The sequence below is a fragment of the Oreochromis niloticus genome, linkage group LG16 (assembly GCF_001858045.2).
Source record: "Oreochromis niloticus isolate F11D_XX linkage group LG16, O_niloticus_UMD_NMBU, whole genome shotgun sequence".
In the NCBI taxonomy this organism is placed as follows: Eukaryota; Metazoa; Chordata; class Actinopteri; order Cichliformes; family Cichlidae; genus Oreochromis; species Oreochromis niloticus.
This window is the reverse complement of record NC_031987.2, coordinates 13,470,010-13,479,887: the sequence shown is the minus strand read 5'-3', so window position 1 is coordinate 13,479,887 and position 9,878 is coordinate 13,470,010. Positions and strand designations below refer to the sequence as shown.

At 37.5% G+C, this 9,878-nt stretch overlaps 1 protein-coding gene across 1 annotated transcript; it reads left to right on the top strand.

Moving 5' to 3' along the window:
• The first annotated feature begins 4,339 nt into the window (after positions 1-4,339).
• LOC112841648 (tubulin alpha chain) lies at positions 4,340-9,829 on the top strand. The gene is made up of 4 exons (XM_005451917.4): positions 4,340-4,482; positions 7,984-8,206; positions 8,317-8,465; positions 8,584-9,829. The coding sequence occupies exons 1-4, from the start codon at positions 4,480-4,482 to the stop codon at positions 9,556-9,558; spliced, it is 1,350 nt and encodes a 449-aa protein (XP_005451974.1). The 5' UTR covers positions 4,340-4,479; the 3' UTR covers positions 9,559-9,829.
• The last annotated feature ends 49 nt before the right edge of the window (positions 9,830-9,878 follow it).

The window sequence follows — 9,878 nt, the reverse complement described above, 5'->3', positions numbered from 1 at the left end:
AGGATGTCATTCCCGAGGCAGCTGTGATACTCTGCTTTATATACCTGTGGCTTAAGGTGTATAGTGATTTGATATGAACTGTAATCAGACCTACTGATGAGACCAAGATAATATCATATACTTGACAGACAATGCAAAAGGAGGTCAACACCCTAGTCATTGTGTTAGTCTTTGAGTGGATTGTACAGGTGTGTATATTTCACAAAGCAGAAGGAAACCCCAGATGAGAGGAAGGTAACGTATAGTTTCAGCTGACAGTTCTCAATGTAGTGTTTGCAGTGACAGCTTATTTGATTTTGCATTTTTTTTGAAAAACCTCATCATGCTTTGAAATTGTTTTTTTTTTAAGTTAAAATATTCATAATCAGTCAGGGATAAACACAAAGTATGAGAAAGTGTTGCAGTCAAAAAACTGTGAAGTATGGTGGAAACAATCACTGACTTTCCATTGCCATATTGGTAATATATGTATTATTTTATAAAGTACCTATGCATGATACATGCTCCTATGTTCTTGTTGATTCTTCAGCAAGGTGCTAACATAACTCACTGTCCTAGTTGTTTCACTGTATGCAAAACAAACGCCAGTCAGCATATACTGAATATTGTTCAGTTCTGTGATATGTAAAACAAGTCAAACCACTTTCTGGAGCCGTAGGTGCCCACAGTAAGAGCTGAAATCAAAACATATGGGAATGTTGATTCATTACTTTCAGTGTCTTGTAATGAAACACTAAAGCAGCCTGTGGTTGTACTTGTTGTACTACGTGGTTCACAAATTCCACGTAGAATTTAAGCATTAATAATTATTTTCAGGAGAGAAAGTGAGAATATTTGAAAGTTAAATATTTACTAATGTACTTTCATATAAACCACCCTGTGTAATTCTTTCTTTTTTGTCTTGAATCCAATTGCAATAACTAGGAACCTATAGTGAGAGTGATACCATAGTTTAAACTGCACCGCTATTCATTTTGAGCTCAGCTCCCCTCCTGAGGGACTGAGACTCACTTACCAAAGGAGTAACTGACGTTTTTATCATATCCTTTTATATCAATCACACAACAAAGCTCTTTTGTGTAAATAATACTCAGTGCTATATCATATTGAACTCTACTGTGTATTATTCTATGTGTTTAATTGATTTTATACACAATGGTATAGTTTATATTATTTTATAATTAAAGCAGTCTTACATTACATTTTAGTACCGTAAAACATAATGAATGTAAAAACGTCTTTGAAAAAAAAAATGTTCTGAGCATTTAATGCTACTCCTCCACAAGCAGGGATTTCACTGGAAAAACACATATCCTGTTGTGTGTGTTATGTGATTTGTCATCAAGGTTGTTGCATAAAGCTGTGACCCACTTCTATTGTTTGAGAGTGTAGTTCTCCAGTGTCGCAGAATTAGTTTTTTGACTAGTGGGTCATAACAGTGTTAGTGCTGGGAAAAAATGAGATGACATTTGCAACCTAGAACAAAGCAGAATAACAGAAAAGGATTTAAATAATTTCTATGCTTCTGTGAGGTTTTTATATGTGTAAAAAACAAATTAAAAAGTCAACATAAATTAACTGTATAATACAGCCTTAGAAGATTATAGTATAATTTAAAAAAGGAAAAAAGCATAGCATTAGTGGTATAAATATGAAAGAAGAAAAGAAATTATTGGGTATGGATAACTTATTATATAACATGATACTACAGGATATTTCTAACTAACTTGGCCAAGGTCATGACAACACTTTCTTTAAAGTTAATGCATTTTGGAATCAAATTTAATTAAATTTCAATTCAGTTGTTTTTACATATCTCCAAATCATAACAATAGTTGCCTCGAGGATCTTATATTGTAAGGTAAAGACCCCACAATATTATAGAAAAAGCCCCAAAATTAAACAACAACATATGAGTAAGCACTTGGCAAAAGTGGAAAGGAAAAACTCCCTTTTAACAGGAAAAGACCTCTGGTAGAATCAGGTTCAGCCAGAGGACAGCCATTGTCCATGACCTGTTGGAGGTGAGATAAAGAAAAGCACAATCCAAAGAGACTTAGACTTAAGAGCTTTTTATTGTCATTGTGCAGTTTCTTGCACAGCGAAACTGGGTAGCTGGACCACAAAGGTGCTAAGGTAAGAAAAAGAGAAACCAATATACATCGAAGGTGGAAAAAAAAAAAATAAATAACTAGAATAAAATAAAAAGCAGTGTATATATATACATGTGTGAGTGGAACTATATACATGGTGTATGTGTAGGAAACATTGAAACAGACTGGGACCAAAATAATTGCACTTGAGCCAAAAATATTGCACAGAACATGGAAAGACTGAGATATTGCACATAGATGATCAACAGCAGTGTCAGGGTGGATGTGTTGGGGAAGTCTTTACACACTCTTAGTTTCCATTAATAGTTCTGACAGCCCACGGGAAGAAGCTGTTCTTTAGTCTGTTGGTTTTGCACCTGATGGATCTGAGCCTTTTTCCAGAGGGCAGGATGTTGAGGTGGTGGTTAGGATGGAGGTGGTCCTTTATAATTGCCCTGGCTCTGGAGAGACATCTTGAGCAACTTGAGCAAGACATGCAACTCATGGGGTTAATTGGTGTTCCTAAATTGCTCATGGCTGCAATTGGTTGTCAGCCTCTGTGTTAGCCCTGTGGCAGATTGGCTACCTGTCCAAGGTCCACCCCCCTCCCAATAAGGACAAGTGCAGAGGATGGCTGGCGGGACTATATTGTGATATTTCGAATCCCATATACCAGTATCATTTCTGTATACAACTTCTGCATATCCTTTTTTGTAGAAACTTATGTTATTGTGCATTACATACATTTCCTGTGTTTACATGCATTCCCTGTGTAGGACCGCTTAAACTTATTTGTATCTTTATTTATCTTATTCTCTTACAAGCTGCCAACTGAGAGATGCCACACTGTGTTTCATTGTTCTAGCAACAGTGACAATAAAGATCTATCTTATCTTATCTTATCTTAAATGTTGCCAAATACTAACAAAGGCAGCACAATTTTAAGCATAGTTTTAAAGTAAAAGACATTTTTGAAAGGTTTAAAGAAGCTTGATCTTTAGAATCCTCACATTACCATTTCCTATATGCATGTATATGCATATATCTTGTCAAAACAAACAATGGCAGTAAGAATAGGTCTATATTACACTTTGACCTTCAGATCACTGTACTGACACTGTATTGAAGATGAGGTAAAAGTTCAAACTTGCAATCATATTTTCTAAGTTATAAAACTTTTTGTCAGTTTTCGACCAGTAAATCATTAAGTTGACCTTAAGGACCTTGATGGATGTAAGCCAAATTTTAATGGATTGTTAACATGACTCCTCTCTAAACCCTGACTAATTTAATTCAGAATTCATTCAAACCTTTTCAAAATATCGTGGTTTTTAACAGAATGACATGGAGATGCTACCTAAAACATTACCTGCTTGGCAGAGGTAATGAAAAAATGGCAGGATCCAATAGGAGAGGGGAAAACAAAGTCTCTCACACATTTACTCACTCAGTGGGTCATAATGAAGCTACTACGACCTCTAGCTTTTAAAATGTTAAGTGGCAGCATGTCTGCACCTATTTTTAGGCATTTTTAGAGCTAGTAATGTACATTTTTTTCTGCTGATGGCTGGTGCTGTGACTGAAAATAATCCAACAAGGTCTTGTAACAACAACAACAACAAAAATGGATTTCCTGACCAGTAAAAGTAATTAAAAGGTGGGGATTGTTAAACCAGCTACATTTTTAGTAAATAAGAATAAGAATATTCTGTGCTTTCATGGTTTCTGTACTTAAATTTATTGTAAATGGCTGCCCCAAAACTATAAATGTATGCCATATATGCCTTAGACATATCCGTGATCAATCCTAATTACTCTTTTACTGAATAAAGCTGAATTTGATCACGTAAATGCTGATTGCTGTCAGATTTACATAATTTATTTTAAAAAAAACACACAGCTATAATAAGAATTAAAAAACATATATGCCTAGTGTTTACCTTGAAACTAAAGGACTGAATAAGTGCGGCTCAGTGTTTAAATGTCTTTTATAATCCGGCACCTTGGACAATCACGCTGACAACATGACATTTGATAGCCACCTTTTTTCAAAAACAGTACAAATAGTTAGCGTCTTCACTTTTTCCCGACATATAGGATCAATGTCATTTCAGGGTTTTCTTCCTTTTCTCGTGCATCTTGCTCACAGATATATTTTTCACTATGCTCGTGCTACACTACCCTGCACATTCCAAACGTGCGTCCACGTCAGAGACAAGTGGGAGTGGCTTGCAGTCTAATATACCGTAACAGCTCCGCGCCCACCTGACATTACTTACTCACTCGGACCACATTGACGGCCGCTGTGAGAGGTTACACATAACCTGAAGCCAGCTGCAACTCGGTTTTTTTTTTCTTTCACGGGGCAATCTACCAACAATCAACAATGGTAAGCATAACTCTGTCAGTAAAGAAATTTCCTCTCCAAAGTTAAGTAAAGGTTTATCATCTATGAAATATTTCCTAAGCAGGTGCATTTCCACAGTATGCGTCAATGAATGTTCAGTAGATCTATTTAAATGTTCCAGATTTAAAGTGGGTGATGCAGAGATTCTTGTTACTGCTCCCCGTGTGGCCTCCTGCAGCAGAAATAGATTTTTAGCTCAATGACTGGCAGTAAAGCTGAGCTGACTGCTGTCCTGGAAAAGCAGTGGTGATGATTAGACACTTTCACCTCATTAGAGAGAAGCTATGCAAAGCAGACTCAGATTTTTTTTTTTTTTAAAGGAGGGGGTGGGGCATTTGTTGTATTAACAGAGTGTTTTTCAAATTAGGGAACCGTTTGGTTCTTTCAAATAGCTTTGAGAATAAGAATAAATAAAAATACTAATCTTTCTTTGCTATAAGGTGTGCCTTGATTACCATAGCAAGTGTGGAATGTAGGTATGTCTCACACCTCTCATCAAGTCCAAAATAAGTCTCAGTGTGTAGTTCTGCAGGGCAGGAAATATTTTCTTATTTTCTGTCATATTAAGCAAACAATGGCATAGATTAAATACATGGCCTGTTTTCTACATTTTCAATAATAAAAATTTTAAATATCCTTTTTTTTTTCTTTTCTTTTTTTTTTTTATATAAATCCCCTGTTTATAATCAAATGAAACAAACCTTTCCCATCTGGGATAGATATGATCTTGGATCATAAGTGTTATGTTGAATTTTTAGTCACATGTTTCACTGTCAGGAAATTCAGCTAACACACAGACACACACACCTGACCTTTTACCTCTGTTTGCTCTGTGTAGTGTAAACACAGCTTGTTAGCACTGTCAGTACTGCTTAAACCAAATGGTATCACTGTGTACACTACAGTATACCCAACTTGATAACATTTTCCTAATGCGTAAAATTTTATTTCCTGTATAGCAACTGTAGGATTCTTTTTTCCTTTAGTAGTTTTTTTTTTTTATATATATGTATAAACAATGTTCTAAATTAATACATCTACACAGAGAGAGCTCCATACATAAATTCACAAACTGTGCCATTCCTTATGCAATATATATTCCATAATCAGGCTAAGTATTACACTTAAAGACAAGTTCAAGCACACCCAAACATGTTCTGGAAGTGCTAAATTCAAAACGGAGGCTTTCCTTCGATACAAAATCTGCAGAGCAAATGTGCTGAAAGGTGACAGTTAAAACTGTGTTACATAATTTGTTGATGGCGCCATCAACCTGCTTGGCTAGTATTGCATCTTCACCATGCAGCTTTTCAAATAGGTCAGCAGCTTTTATTTATTTTAAAAATATCAGGAATTAGACACATCAATTATTTACCAGAATCTAGTGTTGAACCATCCCCAGAGGCATGCTTTGATTTTTAAGGGGTTTAAGGGGTGAAGAGTTATATCAGGAGAAACATCCCAGGATGGTCTTGATGAGAAATGATCAACTAGAAACTATGAATATCCATAAAGTAGGTTTTAGATTAGATAAAGCAGATTCTGGGGCAAGCGTGGCATTATGCAGTGCTTGTGGCTCAAGACTCAAAATTATTAATGAATGTCAGACTGGCAAAATGTTACATGTTTGACCTGACCAAGGTTTATATACAGGCAGAACTACTGGCACAAAGAAATGCAAATAAATGGTAATAACAAAATGTTCATCCAAGACTCAAATATACAAGATGGCTATTTATATGGCAAGTGGTTCTCTTGGAGAGCTCTGAACCAATATGAACAAAACACATGACATATTATTCATCTATTGATTCTTGATCTCTTTTTTCCAAACTGTACTGTGAGAGTGGGCATTAAATCAGTTTCCATGCTCCTGACCGAAAAAATCTTTTGCAAACTATTATTATTTTTTTATATTTTCCTTTCTTACAATCCACATGTGTCAGGATCGTGACTTGCTTGCAAAGACGTGCTTTTTAATTACTGACAAAACTGGAATGTCAAGTAAGTGTTGAGACACCTCAGACATGTTTGTGTTTCTGTCGACACACCCTGACAGTCTGAATGAAAATTAAGTTTGACAGTTGGAGAGAGATTTGTCTATGACAAAGCCCTAAATATCTACAACTTACTGTACTCATACTTATAGACATAAAAACATCTCAGCTTCCAAACAGCAAAATCATTTTAACACACACTTTCAACAGATAAGTTATAAAATTCCACTTGCCAAGGTCTACTCTTCTGGGGACCAGCAGTCAGTGTTTACAGGAATAGCCAGCCCTCACAGATAGGTGTCAGGTTAGCATGAGGAACCGAAAATAACTGTTCCACAAAGCTCTGCTAACCTAGAAGCCCAGGCAAGTATGAGGGTCATCACTGAGAAGTCCGCAAGAAAAATGGCTATGTGAATTATAAGACTTCAAATAGTGAATATATCCAAGTATATTTTCTTCAATAAATGGAATATGGTCACTCTCTAGATGACTTACACCACTAACACCATACCCTGACTCACCATCTGTTCACAGAGAAGGAGAAAATTGGGGACATGTAAAAATAGCTGCCTGACATAAACTAGTGTGGAAATACAGTGTACCATATGTGACAGGTTGTTGAGATATAAACTGGGTAGACTTATTTTCACCTACGAACCAAACAAAGATGGTTTAGCTCAGAGTCTATATAAAAGTCCAAACAAGAGACTAGCATTCAGTTTAGCAAATCAGTTGGGAAAAATAAAGTTTTATGAGTTGGATATTGACGTTCAAAGATAGGCTTTGTTCTCTGGCATTCATATTATTGGAAAATATAAAGTAAAGTTGACATAAAAATGTGAGATATCATCCCAGTAACTGAAAATACGAATATTTTCAGCATTTAAACAGCATGTCAGACTGTATAAATCTCACTGGTAGAAAAATCAAGTTTTACCACAAACCAGTCTGTCTCTGTGTGATCTAATACCCAAGACATGCAAAGTGATACAGTGAAAAGCCTTCTTTTGTTCTCTGTATAATGAATATTTAAACCGTTTTTCAATTTATTTTAGGCTTCACATGCATAAAAATACTGAGGAAAACACAGTGCAGGCTTTGATTGTCAGTGGACTTTTGATTTATTTATTTATTTTTTTAATTTAGGTCATGTTTAAAGTATAACAAATGCTTAGTTGCTCTCTGGACTTGGCCTCCATTCCAGCTCATGAGATCCTGACTGCTCATAGCAAACGCATGACATCCCGTGACAGCTGCAGCAAAAATTTGTTTTGCTTGTTAATCTTCTTTCTGATGCATCTTTGCTTCCATCTAGTGGCAGAGTTTCCAGATTGGTTCCTTGAATTCTGACAGCGATTGTAAAATATAATTATGCCCAAATTTGTGGTATTTTAGTGTCTTCTGTATTTCTTTTTTTCCTGTATGTATATATGTGTGAATATATACACTGAATTTATGTTATCTTGCACATTTTTCTGTCTTGCAGCGTGAATGCATCTCTGTCCATGTAGGCCAGGCTGGTGTCCAGATGGGGAACACCTGCTGGGAGCTCTACTGTCTGGAGCATGGAATCCAGCCAGATGGCCAGATGCCTAGTGACAAGCCCATCGGTGGCCATGATGATTCCTTTACCACCTTCTTCAGTGAAACTGGGGCTGGAAAGTATGTCCCCAGAGCAATCTTTGTTGACCTGGAGCCCACTGTCATAGGTAAGTAGGGCTCTGAATTTGACCTTAATTTAACTAAAAACATTTAATAAAAAAAACTTCCTATAACAGATGAATTTGTATTCTTAGCGCTTGCTCTTTTGATTTCCCAGATGAAGTTCGAACAGGAACATATCGTCAGCTCTTTCACCCTGAACAGCTGATCTCAGGAAAGGAGGATGCAGCTAACAACTATGCCCGTGGACACTACACCATTGGGCGAGAGATCATTGACTCTGTCCTTGACAGGATCCGTAAACTGGTAAGTGATTAAAGGGAATCCCCATGTTTTAATTAATGTTGCCCTCAACTGCACAAAATCTGACATTCAAACCCCACTCTGCACAAATAGCAAACTTTGTGATATTTTCTCCACACAGGCAGATCAGTGCACTGGTCTTCAAGGATTCTTGGTCTTTCATTCCTTTGGTGGAGGCACTGGCTCTGGTTTCACCTCCCTGCTGATGGAGAGACTCTCTGTTGACTTTGGCAAAAAATCAAAGCTTGAGTTTGCCATCTACCCAGCCCCCCAGGTTTCCACAGCAGTGGTGGAGCCTTACAACTCCATCCTGACCACCCACACCACCCTGGAGCACTCTGACTGTGCCTTCATGGTGGACAATGAGGCCATCTATGACATCTGCCGCAGAAACCTTGATATTGAACGTCCTTCCTACACCAATCTCAACCGCCTTATTAGCCAAATAGTTTCGTCCATTACAGCGTCACTTCGTTTTGATGGAGCTCTGAATGTTGACCTGACAGAGTTCCAGACCAACTTGGTGCCCTACCCTCGTATCCATTTCCCTCTGGCCACCTATGCCCCTGTCATCTCTGCTGAGAAAGCCTACCACGAGCAGCTGTCAGTGGCTGAGATAACTAATGCCTGCTTTGAACCCTCAAACCAAATGGTGAAGTGTGATCCTCGTCATGGTAAATACATGGCTTGCTGTCTGCTGTATCGTGGTGATGTAGTGCCAAAAGATGTCAATGTGGCCATTGCGGCAATCAAGACCAAACGCACCATCCAGTTTGTGGACTGGTGCCCCACTGGCTTCAAGGTGGGTATCAACTACCAGCCTCCAACTGTGGTTCCTGGTGGAGACCTGGCCAAGGTGCAGAGGGCTGTGTGTATGCTAAGCAACACCACAGCCATCGCTGAGGCCTGGGCCCGACTGGACCACAAGTTTGACCTGATGTACGCCAAGAGAGCCTTTGTTCACTGGTATGTTGGGGAGGGCATGGAGGAAGGAGAGTTCTCAGAGGCCAGAGAAGATATGGCTGCTCTGGAGAAGGATTATGAAGAGGTGGGGATTGATTCATTTGAAGAAGATGAGGAGGGAGAGGAATATTAAACAGGGTCAGCTGTCAAGTGTTTTCAGGGGAAAATTAGTCCTGGTAGTAGTTATTTATTGGAGGGGGGATAATATTTTGGATTTTAATCCAGAAATGTAACTTTTTATTTACACTTTAAAACCGAAAAATCTACCTAAAATCTATATCTGTTTTGCCAATAAAATTTTGTTTTGACAGCTTTTATGTTTGTTAGGTTCTGTTAATATAATAAGTGAGTGAATCTTTATTTTTGAACTATTGTGGCTCAATAAATCTCTCCCAAGATATGGATTCTTTTTTTCTTTTTTTTTTTTAACCCAATGCATCTCAAAAAGTATTT

Coding starts and splice junctions, on each gene's coding strand:
- LOC112841648 (XM_005451917.4), top strand. Junction 8,207..8,316: donor CCTGGAGCCCACTGTCATAG/GTAAGTAGGGCT, acceptor TTGATTTCCCAG/ATGAAGTTCGAACAGGAACA. Junction 8,466..8,583: donor TTGACAGGATCCGTAAACTG/GTAAGTGATTAA, acceptor TTCTCCACACAG/GCAGATCAGTGCACTGGTCT.